General features: G+C 40.2%; 1 protein-coding gene across 4 annotated transcripts in view; it reads left to right on the top strand.

Annotated features, from left to right (window-relative positions):
- Window positions 1–13196, top strand: part of SEMA6A (semaphorin 6A) — a 132738-nt gene that overhangs the window by 86535 nt on the left and 33007 nt on the right. For all 4 annotated transcript variants that reach the window (XM_032273474.1, XM_032273420.1, XM_032273373.1 and 1 more), the window contains 8 exons: window positions 251–370; window positions 1060–1148; window positions 2325–2542; window positions 6403–6534; window positions 8683–8838; window positions 10263–10439; window positions 10804–10944; window positions 11032–11112. In XM_032273474.1, coding sequence (XP_032129365.1) covers window positions 251–370; window positions 1060–1148; window positions 2325–2542; window positions 6403–6534; window positions 8683–8838; window positions 10263–10439; window positions 10804–10944; window positions 11032–11112 — 1114 coding nt within the window. The remainder of the gene's footprint in view (window positions 1–250; window positions 371–1059; window positions 1149–2324; window positions 2543–6402; window positions 6535–8682; window positions 8839–10262; window positions 10440–10803; window positions 10945–11031; window positions 11113–13196) is intronic.

Raw genomic sequence — 13196 nt, forward strand, 5'->3', positions numbered from 1 at the left:
TTCCCTGAGCTGCTGCTGCTTCATAAAATTGCCATGCAATTTAAAAGTGAAAAATGTTTCATCTCTCATGATCCCACTTTCAAATGGTTGGGAATGTGGGCCAAGAGTTTTCCCAGAGACTCTTGGATTTTTCCCAGTTGTCCTATCTCATTTGCCTGATGTAGGAAAGCAATCTAGGGGATGTCTTTATTATTCCTCCTCCCCCACTGACTTACTCCCACCCTGTCACCTCTTTTCTTTTTCTTCTAAGACGGAAAACTATACTCAGCCACAGTGACGGACTTCCTTGCCATTGACGCAGTCATTTACCGGAGTCTTGGAGACAGCCCTACCCTGCGGACCGTCAAGCACGATTCAAAATGGTTGAAAGGTGAACAAACAATTAAAAGAAGGAAGGTCGGAGGGGAGAGGAATACACATCTTGTGGGAGATTTAGAGTCCGGAGGGACCAGACTGTAGGCTCATTTTAGTAATGGCTTCTGACAGACAGAAACATGTAAATTGCATCTTTTGCTTCAACTGATTTATTTACCTCCCTTTTTTCCTTCCCCTGTTTCTGAAGCATTAACAAAACTACCAATGCCACAACAATAGAATACATTACATTCATCTTTCCTTGTTTCAAACCCTCATTTCAGAGTCCCACATGAAAAGAACTGAACAATGCATTCATAGAAGGGGACTGGGGCTTGGAGGTGGTGGGGAAGAGGAGAAAAGCTATTCACAACCCTACATGAGGCAGGGTGACGAGGCAATGTATACAGAATCTTCTCTGTAATAGGCGCATTCCATTGTGGAAAATAAAATTACAGAGATATGCATAACTTGGCAATTCTTCACTGTTGATTGCAAAGCTTCTGAAATATATAATTTGTAAGTGTGAATGCCTTGTGAAATCACTAGCACCTGCATGTGTGAAGTCATTAGAAATGGTTAGTGTTAACCAAATGTCTAATGGCCCTACACTTTTAATTAATAACATGTCTTTGGCTGCACTTGATTGAAATTCTGTTAACTCTGTGTGACATGTTCCCAATTAAAGTGCCTATTTGTCTACAGAACCATACTTTGTTCAAGCCGTGGATTATGGAGATTATATCTACTTCTTCTTCAGGGAAATAGCAGTGGAGTATAACACCATGGGAAAGGTAAGAGGGGATGCTGTCCCTGGCTCACTTTGTTACATTTTCAGAAACCCACACCTTTGGACAATGTTATAAATGATCTTGAAATGAGAACCGTAAATCTAATAGCAGAGTGCAGTCTGGAAGCCCTATCTGCTTTTACAGAACGGTAACAAATCACAGGAAATTTCTTAAGAATTTCTATTGAAAATTTATGTTTGGTTGGTTTCATGATGACGTTCATTCATGCTGAGATTCAAGTATCTTTTTATTTTATTTATTTGTTTAGTTTGAGACGGGGTCTTGCTCAGTTGCCCAGACTGGAGCACAGTGGTGCAATCTCGACTCATTGCAACCTCTGCCTCCCAGGTTCAAGTGATTCACCTGGCTAAGCCTCCTGAGTAGCTGGGATTACAGGCATGCACCACCATGCCTGGCTAAGTTTTGTATTTTTAGTAGAGATGGGGTTTTGTCATGTTGGCAGGGTGGTCTTAAACTCCTGACCTCAAGTAATCCACCCGCTTCAGACCTCCAAAGTGCTGGGATAACAGGCATGAGCCCCCACACCTGGTCCAAGATTCAAGTGTCTTGAGATGTGATTTCCAGATATATTCAACAGTTTTTTTTTTCCTTAATTGAGTTGCTTCACAGAGACTGTAAATATCCAGTATCTTTAATCAAATTGAGTCTTGATTTTTTGTCTTTATTGTAAAAAGCAATACAACACTTAGGGGATGTCCATTTTTATTATTTTTACCAGAGAGTGGATCAAGGTCCCTAAGTTGGAGGGCAGCATAGAATGCCAGGGTTGATTGCACAGATTCAGGACCCAGAGACAGCTAGCGAGGATGGCAGAGATGGTGCATACAAAGTGTGCTTTTGTTTGAGGAAATAAAAAGCTAAGCAGTCTGTATGGAAATGAGTTTATGTGGCTGGGAGTTGATTCCCTGAAGGATTTATGGCTCTGTATTAAATGCCACAGCCTTATCTTTTAAAACATGCTGTTCCAATGCTGAGTTTTCCTCTTTTTTTTTTTCTTTTCTTTCTTTCTTTTTATTTATTTTTTGCTGCTGATTTTAGAAACAGTATTAAATTAAGCACCTTGTTGTTTTGTTTCTGTTTTCAAGGAATGCAAGTTCTACTAAGATCTCCTTGCAAAATGAATGCATTTCATTCTCCCTATGTGTTTTTCCTTTACAGGTAGTTTTCCCAAGAGTGGCTCAGGTTTGTAAAAATGATATGGGAGGATCTCAAAGAGTCCTGGAGAAACAGTGGACATCATTCCTGAAGGCGCGTCTGAACTGCTCAGTTCCTGGAGACTCTCATTTTTATTTCAACATTCTCCAGGCAGTTACAGATGTGATTCATATCAATGGGCGTGATGTTGTCCTGGCAACCTTTTCTACACCTTATAACAGGTAATCATGCCCTAGCTGTGTTGACCTCATCAATTTTTCCTGGCTTCCTTCTCCCAGGGGGTTCTCTTCTAATAAACAATATTTGCAACTCACTGAAAATCGCATTCACTGTGTGTAGCTTAAGAAGCACTTAACACTTAGTTTTCATCAACAAATTAATAGTTTATAAGCACTATTAGGTTAGGTTTTAGGAGAAGTAGTTCAATAAATTATAATAACATCTTCTATTTATGTAAGCCTGGTATATAAACACTTTTTATGTATTATTTCTAAACCCATCCAGTAATCCTAGAAACTAGATAATATTGTCCTCTTTTTCCACTTAAGGAAACTGAGTTCAACATATTGTACTACCTGGTCCAAGTAGTCAGTAGCTGGAAGAGGCAGCTTTGGAAGTCAAGAATGTTTTCCCTGTTTCTTCCAGGTCATCAAATAATTTGCAGTATTTGACTTTTAATATTCTCATGACTGGATCAAATCTTTTGAATTAAAAACATTGGAAATGTATTAAAATGCTATGGGGTGAAATCTAGGATTCAAATGAATTCTAAGGGACTTTGGTTATTGTCCTGTCCAATGAAGTCATCCTTGGGCAAGCTCACTCAACAAGTTGGGCCACAGCTCAGACCCCAGATGCAGCATCATAGTCTGACTCTGGACGCTCTACTGAGAATTTGTAAATCGTCAAATATTGTACATACAAATTATGAGTGTCAGCCTAGTCACTCCTATTTTTGTATTTAGTTAAAGCTAAGACTTCAAGCAACTAAATGATGCACTAGTAATTGTTCCTAGAGCAGTGAAAATGTGTACAGAACAGAAGGAAAATAAGCATTAGTGGTTTTCCTTGGTACTCAGCTCTCTGTGAAGCCAACAAGATTTCAGCATCTTAGTACTGTTGTGTGGAAATGATCCTAACTGTGTGTGTGGTCGTGAACTCTAAATTCATGTGCTGTGTTCTCATTTCTATGCAGAATTTGGGGTGTTCTGTATTGAATATCTTCCTCTAGTAATACACTATTTTGCTTTGAATTAATCTTTTTACAAAGATTTGAAGAACTTGATGAGTGCCTAAATGACTGGAACAAAATGATAAAACTGGAGGGATAGCATCTAGAAGGAAATATTTAGGAACTGAGTGGAGCCCAGAAAAGAGCCTCCATCATGAAGGATGAAATCATGTTCCTCAATTATACAGAGGACAAGAGTCAAGCTCCCCACTGGAAATAATACGAAAATATAAACCCGTATTGCATCAAGCAGTACTCAGTTAGATTTAAGTAAGCTTTAAACATCTGTAGCGATTTTTAGACTTGAGGATAGAAACGGTATTTAAAAATTCAGGCTTTAATTGCTCATACATCAGAACACGTCTCTCTAGAATTTTGAAAAAGTATACTGTCTTGGCACATGGAAATGCAGGGGCTGATGGAATCTAAGAGCACATTTCTAGTTTTTGTTTTGTTTTGCCTTGTTTTTTTAAGGATGTGGGTTACTTTGTGACTACAATATAGTAATAAGCCCTTGACTGTTATAGATGATTTCATCTAAAGTATTTTCTTAAATGGCCCCTAAGAAACGTCTACTTAGTGCCTGTTTATGCAGTCTCAGAAGTCATATTTGTTTTGTAATCTAACATCCACCTAAACATATGCATACCCACTGTCATCTCTAAATTATAGTCCCTCTGTTTTTACTTTCTCTGGTTTCATCCCTCTCTGCTTTGTCCTTTACACAAGCAAACTTGGTCATGTCAAATTGTTTCAAATCCATTATTTGCCCTAAGGATAAAGCCCTAGCTCCTTGGCATGACACGCAAGCCCCCACAGGGTCTGGCCCCATTTGCTCCTTTAGTTCATCCCCTCCCATCCTCTGCCATGCAGCTGGTGCCACAGGCTGATCAGAGCAAAGATCTGCTTTTTGAATGTGCCATGCTTTGCCTATTCATTGCTTTCTGCGAGAATGTGCCCACTGACCAACGACTGCTCCCTGAAACCCTGCGGATGCTTCAAACATCAGCTAGTCACCTCCCATGGGACCTTATGCATATTCCTTTTACATTCTGTTCTTACCATATTGTCCTGAAGATATTGTTGTTGTTTTTTTGTTATTATCCTTTTTTTTTTTTTTTTTTTTTTTTTTCCTGAGACCGAGTCTCACTCTGTTGCCCAGGCTGGAATGAGTGCAATGTCGCCATCTCTGCTTACTGCAGCCTCTGCCTCCTGGGCTCAAGCAGTTCTCCTTATTTTTGTTATTATTCTTATACTTGCCTCCACACTGAACTGTGAGCCAACTGAGGACAAGACCAATGATGTTTGTGGAGCACTTACTGCCTCAAGTAGGGATCCAGTAAACATATGTTGAATGAATGGAAGATGGGAAGAAAGGAGTGAAGAAAGGTTGGAAAGAAGGAAAGGTTGGAGGGAGAGAGGAATATAAGGAACGAAGAAGAAAGGATTTCACAACTGATTCTAACCTCAGGAATACTACGAAATCTTAGGATATCTTTAGTTATTATGAGGTGCATCATAAAATACTTCAAGCAGTATTTATCCTATTTTTCTTAATATATAAGGCAAATACTATATGTAAATGTGTTACTTTCAGAAAAGAAGTATGTGACAAGAGTCTTATAAAATTGAAAAAATAATGCAAAAGTTCTGAAATTCCAAAACAAATGGGAATCACGGTCTTATACACTTATTTCTGTGAACAACACATATACATGTATAAATTTATATATATTTAAAATTGATTTTGCCACCCTATTTTAAATAAGCATTTTAAGCTTCTCTCTATTTCTTGTTTTATTTAAGGAACACATCAATAATTTTCTTATGAATTAAAGATGGAATGAAATTCTCCTAGTCATTTATGAAGTATTTTCATATCTGTTCAACATTTGCAAAAATCAAGACAAAATCATTCTCTCTGGATGATGTTGCCGCTCTGTGAGGCACCCATGCCTCTTGTCCTGGATGTTCTAGCCATGTAATGACGCACTATCTCGAAGCCTGATTAAAACTCTTGGCCAGCTGGTGCCTGCAATTTATTTGATCAAAATCAAGGAACAACTATAGTCAAAAACAAATGTGTGTCCAAATGTAAACAGTGTACCCAGATGAATGAGTAATTTATTCCTTCCCACCATTGATTAAAAATGGAAGTCTAAGTCCTTCCAGCGGTGCCAGGCAAGGATATAATTATAGGTGGAGCTGACGGCCATTAATATTATTTAGCACTTTATAAAGTACTTTATTTGCAAAGTGATGGCATTTTAGAGACTTAAATTGTTTAGTCTTATGCAAGTATAATCAGGAAGATAAAAATTTAAATGTACAGAGACTAACATAAAATGTGTGTGGGTTTTTCCCCCCACAAACATATTCTTACACACCTTCAGATTGTTGGCTTGAAGAACCAAATTCAAAGAAGCCAGATGTGGACAATGGGAGAGCACTTTTGTTTCAAATTTTCACCAATATTAGTGATACAGAATGCTCTCCAGAGACATCAGGGTCATGGGCTGATAATTAGTATCAAGGAATTCATGAAACTTCTATCACTAGGTCAACAATTCTTCCTTTATAAATAAAAGCAGTTCACGAGGCAATGTAGACATGAAGGGTTTTTTTGGTCTCTGTGAGCTTGCTATAACTAGCCTATTCTTTAAGGCAATTGTTGCAAATTTGATTGAGAGAATTTTTTTCTTTATGTACTAAGATCCCTTACATTTATAGTGTCCAGGTAGGAACTTTAAATTTTACTTGCTGTAATAGGAAAGTTTCTGTGGAGTTTGTTTCATACCATATGCATAACCATTTCATGAGTAACACCTGGTGTGAAATGTCATGTTGTAGCATCCCTGGGTCTGCAGTCTGTGCCTATGACATGCTTGACATTGCCAGTGTTTTCACCGGGAGATTCAAGGAACAGAAGTCTCCTGATTCCACCTGGACACCAGTTCCAGATGAACGAGTTCCCAAGCCCAGGTATGTGCAAATATTCATACGGATATTTTAAACTTTAGAAATGGTAATGCTTGCACCTCCGATAATAAACATCCATAAACTGCACACCAGTGCCTTCCACGCAAGCCAAGCAGATTGCCTTCATCTCATTAACCAAAATCCAAAGTTACCTTCTGATATAGTCAAACCGATGTTCCTCTAATCCTCTGCTTCACCTTCATTTATGTTATTTATCCAACATAATACTACAATGGATGAAACCATCTGAGGCCTCATTGGCTTATAGTTGGGGAAACTGAGGCCCAGAGAGGTAAAGGGTATTGTACAAGTTCACATAGCTGGGGGGATGATTTCCACTGCTTCTGTCTGCTTCCCTTCAATTTTATAGAGACCCAGGTCTTTAATCCCAAATAAAATATGAACTATAAATAGTGTTTCCCGGCTTTTGTGACCAAGCTGATCAGAGCTGAGTCTAGGACTCCAGACTATGGGTGAGAAGAATCCAGCAGGTACAGTGAACCACTGAGATGTCTCTGGTCTGCGAGGTTTGGGTCTGTTTTGGGTCCAGATACAGCGGAGTGTCCTTCTACCCAAATCATGCCTTAGAATTGCTTTCATGGGTTTATTGTGGTCTAGAGTCAACCTAGACACCTCTCAGTCCTATCTCTTCCAGTCCTTGCACTAAACAGGCAAATTCATCCTAACTGGGACAGGAGAGAAGTCCCCCCAAGCCCTTTGCCTGCCTCTGTCTGTGGCACACACTCACACCTCCATCACAGCATCTGCACTCTGAGTTCCACAGAAACAACCCATGGTGTCTGTCTTCCCCTGGAGTTCTATGCCTCTGGAAGGAAGCCCAATGTGTTACTAATTTTTTTTCAACTCCCTCCTGCAACCTGCAGTCCTCCCACAAAATACCTAGCCAAGTACACTAACATGAACTAACTCAGACAATATAAACCACTTATACCCAGAGGAGACACTGAGTGGTTCATCCATCTTCATTACCTGAGATATCTGGCATGTTGATACCCTGTTACTTATGGACAGCAGACTAGGTATGGAAAGCATACCCCAGCAACCTCAGAGAGATAGTCTTAAGTCATTGCCTGGGATTGTTAACTACTTTCTGGATTGGCAGAAAAGGGAGTTAAGCCTGAGGGATTGGGTTTCAGAAGGTTCTTATGTCATACTGTCTCCTTGGTGAGTAAAGATGGTGTCACTCAATCAATACCAGCACACATACTTTAAGTGATTTTCTGCTAATGGCAGTGAGTTTACCCTCATCCTTCCACATGCCTGCCTCATCCCTCTTATAGCAGTCAGGATGCTTTTGTGGGGCTGGCTGGGTTAGTGCCTGAGGCAGTGTGGGCATAGGAGTGGTTCATGCTGGTGTTGTGAGGGTCCAATTGCCTCTCCTGCACCACACAGGCAAACCAGGTGTCTGGACAAGATGGGCTTTAGTGTTTCCCTCATCTGACTTTCCTGGGATGACCCTTGACTCCTGAAACCATAGAATATCTTGTCGTGGCACATTTTTGCTGTCATCATTCAATTACAAGAAAATGACCTTTCAGGAAAGAATCTGATATCGTTGGCTTTTCATACTTGCCAAAATCAAACAAAAATAAAAACAACAATAAGAAACAAAACCCAAATGTTCTCTGAGTAAGCCCCAGATAATGAAATATGGTTAAATGGAGTCTTGCTGGCATGTACCCTGGTGACTTTTGGAGAGTCTTTGCTGTCTACACTTGCGAAAACATCAACCTGATTCTCTCCCTCTGTAGAGTAAATGCGTCAAGAATCTCTAGCAGCATTTTTGGATAAGTAGAACTATGCCCAAGATATGTGCAAACCACACTCACTCACTTGTTTCAAGCTCCATCACTGTTTATTGAGGTTTGTTTGTGCTTCTGGGAGGAAGCCAGCCTGCCCCCAGCTGAAGCTGAACTGTGCTGGCTGAGGCTCCTCTATGAAATGAGGAGGCGGCTCAGAGGAAATCTCAGCATATTGTACTTGGTGGCATTCTGCATTGTTCAACTTCCTCCTCTCAGGCTGCAGTACGTTTTCCTCCAAGCCAGATGCTTAGAGAAGCAGTTCATTCAAAGAATTTGCCATAAGGCACAAAATAAACTTCCTCCCTGCTTACCCTTTGTTTCATTTTAGGCCAGGTTGCTGTGCCGGCTCATCCTCCTTAGAAAAATATGCAACCTCCAATGAGTTTCCTGATGATACCCTGAACTTCATCAAGACGCACCCGCTCATGGATGAGGCGGTGCCCTCCATCTTCAACAGGCCATGGTTCCTGAGAACAATGGTCAGGTGGGTGTCAAGCAAACCATGTCCTTATGGATTTCCTAACTTCGTCGCATGCTCGTAGAACGTATCAGTGGATCAAGCTTTGAAATGCCACAAACATCTTCTGCTATTCTGGGCATTCATTCAGCTATGAAATGCTGGCCGGTTGGTTGGATGCCACCAAACCCCTATTCACACATTCCCAGGGAGAAGAGCTCCAATATTTTCAGGCTAGTTAGTCACATGCCAGCAATTAGAGGAAGGAAATAGCTTTCCTTCTGGATTAACCCATTGATCCAATCTGTGCCAAATAGAGGAGCGGTGAAGGAGAACCAGTGAATGGATGTGGATATCTGGTTGGTTGGAAATGATTACAAAACCTGCAGCAGATTCCACCTGAGCACAGCTCCTGGGTTGTTAGCCGTCACACAGAGCACGGACACCACATTCGCCAGTGTGAAGGATTCATACCTTAGTACTCTTTTTCTGAGCTGGTGGCCAACAGTAAAGGGAAAGCCAATTACAGATCTGTGATAGCATTAAAAAACTGTTCCTTGTATTTATTTAGAGGTTATTTTCAAACAGTTCAACGGGTTTTCCCAAGTACTATTCCATTTGTGGTAGCCATCAAACAAAATGTTAATTAACTTTACCACTATTTTAATACTATGACTTTACTAAAACATATTAAAGCAGGCAATAGCTCTAGCATGTAAAATGGAAACCATGGTATATAACTTGCAGGAGGGTCTGTGCTTTCTGGTTCCAGCTATGGTACTTCAGACAACTAGGTTCCCATGGAATGTTGAATGACCAAGGGATCTCAGAGAAAGAGGGTTGCTGGTAGGACTTATCCTAGGTATGCCCTTCACCTTTAGCTTTAAATGGGTATCATTGGGGTTGCAGCTCCCTACAGTTTTAGTAGTGCCATTAGCACCCCACCTCTCCATCCTTTACAACTCTCTCAGCCCCTCTACAAAAAATTGAAAAGCTTTCCAATCAAACATTTTGCTGATGAAGGCTTTGCATCTCAGAGGAAGAGTATGGAGAAATGGCAGTCATTGCTTTTCAAGGTTAAACTGAAGGTTAAATGAGTTTCTTATTACTTCTTACCCTCTTCAAAGGAGACATCATTCTTTCCTTGTTCATGGAAGGGATTATTGCTAAGTGGTTTCAGGTGATTTTGACTATCTATTATGGAACTTGGCACACACACACACACACACACACACACACACACACACACCTCCTTCCTCCCCTTTGGAGCCACACTAATGCTCTGCAAATGGAAATAAAGGGCCAGAACCACTTAAGAACATTATATATATGCACATATTTTTCTTGAGATTATTACTAGAAAGCTATGTCACGGCTGTTTCAAGTAGAACAGGGAACACTTTAATGATAGACCAACAAAGAGATTAAAAAATGTGGTCCTGTCATTTTAGATACCGCCTGACCAAAATTGCAGTGGACACCACTGCTGGGCCATATCAGAATCACACTGTGGTTTTTCTGGGATCAGAGAAGGGAATCATCTTGAAGTTTTTGGCCAGGATAGGAAACAGTGGTTTTCTAAATGACAGCCTTTTCCTGGAGGAGATGAGCGTTTACAACCCTGAAAAGTAAGTAGAATATTTGGTTCTTTCTTAGTAATTATTTGCCGTGCTATTATGGTCCTTTTCATTCAGAGAAAATCATGGCTGACTTAGGTTTTATGCATTTTAGATGACCTTTCAATGCTGTTTGTAAAAATTTTTTAACACCTAAAAAGCATTATTTTCTCCTTGCCAATATGTCTGTGTGTTTATATAGATACATATATATGTGTGTATTTATGTGTGTGCAGGGGCATAAGGATTTGTTTGTTTCACTGCCAGCTAGATCAGATTAAGAGATTGCCTTATGGGTTGGGAAGTGGGATATGAGGGTGGTGCCTAGAAAAAGAACAGAGTCTATTCATGATATTCTCTTGCCTGATAAAATCAGATGCAGCTATGATGGAGTCGAAGACAAAAGGATCATGGGCATGCAGCTGGACAGAGCAAGCAGCTCTCTGTATGTTGCATTCTCTACCTGTGTGATAAAGGTTCCCCTTGGCCGGTGTGAACGACATGGGAAGTGTAAAAAGTATGTATTTTGCCTCACTGACAGTTAGAAAGTCCATGGTGGCTGGAAAACAGTCCTAGGTAGCTCATGGTCATCCTCTTCCTGCAGAACCTGTATTGCCTCCAGAGACCCATATTGTGGGTGGATAAAAGAAGGTGGTGCCTGCGCCCATGTGTCACCCAACAGCAGGTAAGGAGCCTGAGGTGTGGGAGAGGGCATTCTAGATGTAAGATTTGCTCTGCTCTCACACACCACCACACAGCTTTCTGTGCACAAACTCCAGCAACGGGACTGTCAGCCTTTATGCTTCCTTTTCCCATTTCACAGAACCTAACCACATCACATGTGGCAGATTTCCAATTGATTAATCATCTTTGGACTGATTAAAAACACAGAATGGAAACACAGTGGGCTTCAACGTATTCTCTGGAGAGAGGGACAAGAAGGTGCCTGCCTTGATCATCATGGTGGGAAAAGCAGAGAAAAGGAGCAATAGGATAATTAGATTAGTGAGTGGTTTGTCCAGCCATAGCAAAACTGGCTGTTGTAATTGACTGTGCAGGGTTGACAAGAAATTGCAGAACATTTGTTAAGCAATGCAATTGTACTGCAAGCATGGTGTGTACATCCAATAAACCTTTTCCTGCACTGAAAAACAGTTGACCCTATGACTCATTAGGCAGTCAATCAATTCTTGGCAGTTCTCCAACAGATCAGCTAAATGAGGCCAGTCCACCATGCCTGTGATTTTGGTGTTGAAAATTGTTACCCTGGCTTTAAATGGTTAGATGGTAATGGCTAAGAGGTTTCTTCCTATGCTTTTACTTCACTGAATGTGAAATCCAAAATACATTTGCAAAACTATTCAGTGCTCATCTTTGATTGGTTGTGGCAACTCAAGGAGGTTAGAGCAGCACAGATCTTCCTTTGACACAGCCATTTCTTCAACCTCCCCAGATCCAATGGGGAAACAGAACCATCTTTACATTGCTCTGAGCCTCGTTTCCTATTTCAGAATCGCTAAACAGACCAAACGGCATGTCTGATGACCACCACATTCCCATAAACAGAGCTAATGATAACTATATGATCAGACCTGGAAATTTGACTAATGCAAAAGGTTGACTCACTGTATATTATTAGAACAGCTTTGCAAGTAGCAATATTGACATGCTATAATAGTAGAGCATTGTACCTTTTCATGGGAACCCTCAAGGTGGAGGAGAAAGAATCACAAAGTGTGGTGAGGGGAGCTACAAAATGACCTATGTCCTTTCTATGTTCAATATGTGACCAAAGGCTGTAAGAATTCCAAAATAGTTTCCTTAAGGTTTGCATTCATATTTCAAGGATGCTGGCATTGCTCAAAACATGGGGCACTCCCTTTGGAGAGTGGGCTCCAGGGCATGATGAATATTGGCTGTCATTACCATTATAAATCTTCATCTTTTGAGGAATTTGGTTTTTAATGTGCCAAAAAGGATTAGAAACCAAACATGGCAGATTATTAGATCAAGCTGTGACTTTCAAAATAGTTTTCCTATATGGCTCATAAATAAACTCTGAAGTCAGTTGCAAAATAAGAGTTTCGATTATATTATGAGAATATGTACAAAGTGTCCCCAAAGGAGAATAACTCTGGTATGCTTATTTTAAAAATCAAAATAGCTTTTATTAAAATTGGTTTTATTAATGTCATGTGGCTTATACAGCCCAGTGGTGACCCAGTAGACGTGGAAGAAATGTAAGCGTGTCCAAGAGAATGAGAGTAATACTGCCAAGGACTGGGGCAGGGCTGCGAGTGAATGAATAGCCAAGTGGTCTCCAAAAAAGGCACCACCGGCTCCTGTCCCCTCACTGCCTGCTTGGACCTTTGAACACTTTAGCATCCAAGTTTTTAGATAGATAAAGGTCTAGGCAAAGAAACAGATAAAGGTTTAGAAAGGCAAGGGTAGGAGTGAAAAAGAGAGTAGAGAGGAAAAGGCTTTTTTTTTAATTTATAGACTTCTATATTATTTATATGAGGAGTGTATTTTAACATCTAAACTTCTTAAATGCTTAAGAAATGCTCAGAGAAGTAGAGTAAAAGAAGGATATAAATAATCGGCAAACTAATTATCTCCCTGAATATTATCTGAATTCACTGCTTAAACCACAACTTCTCTTTGGAGAGTCACCTAAGACTCATTTCTGTAAACTTCAGAGATAAATTTTCAAGCTATTATCTATTTCTTTTTTGCACCTGCCACTCAATTTATCAAACTGTTATTCTC

Source organism: Sapajus apella, unplaced genomic scaffold (assembly GCF_009761245.1).
Source record: "Sapajus apella isolate SASKATOON/1434 unplaced genomic scaffold, GSC_monkey_1.0 scaffold1, whole genome shotgun sequence".
In the NCBI taxonomy this organism is placed as follows: Eukaryota; Metazoa; Chordata; class Mammalia; order Primates; family Cebidae; genus Sapajus; species Sapajus apella.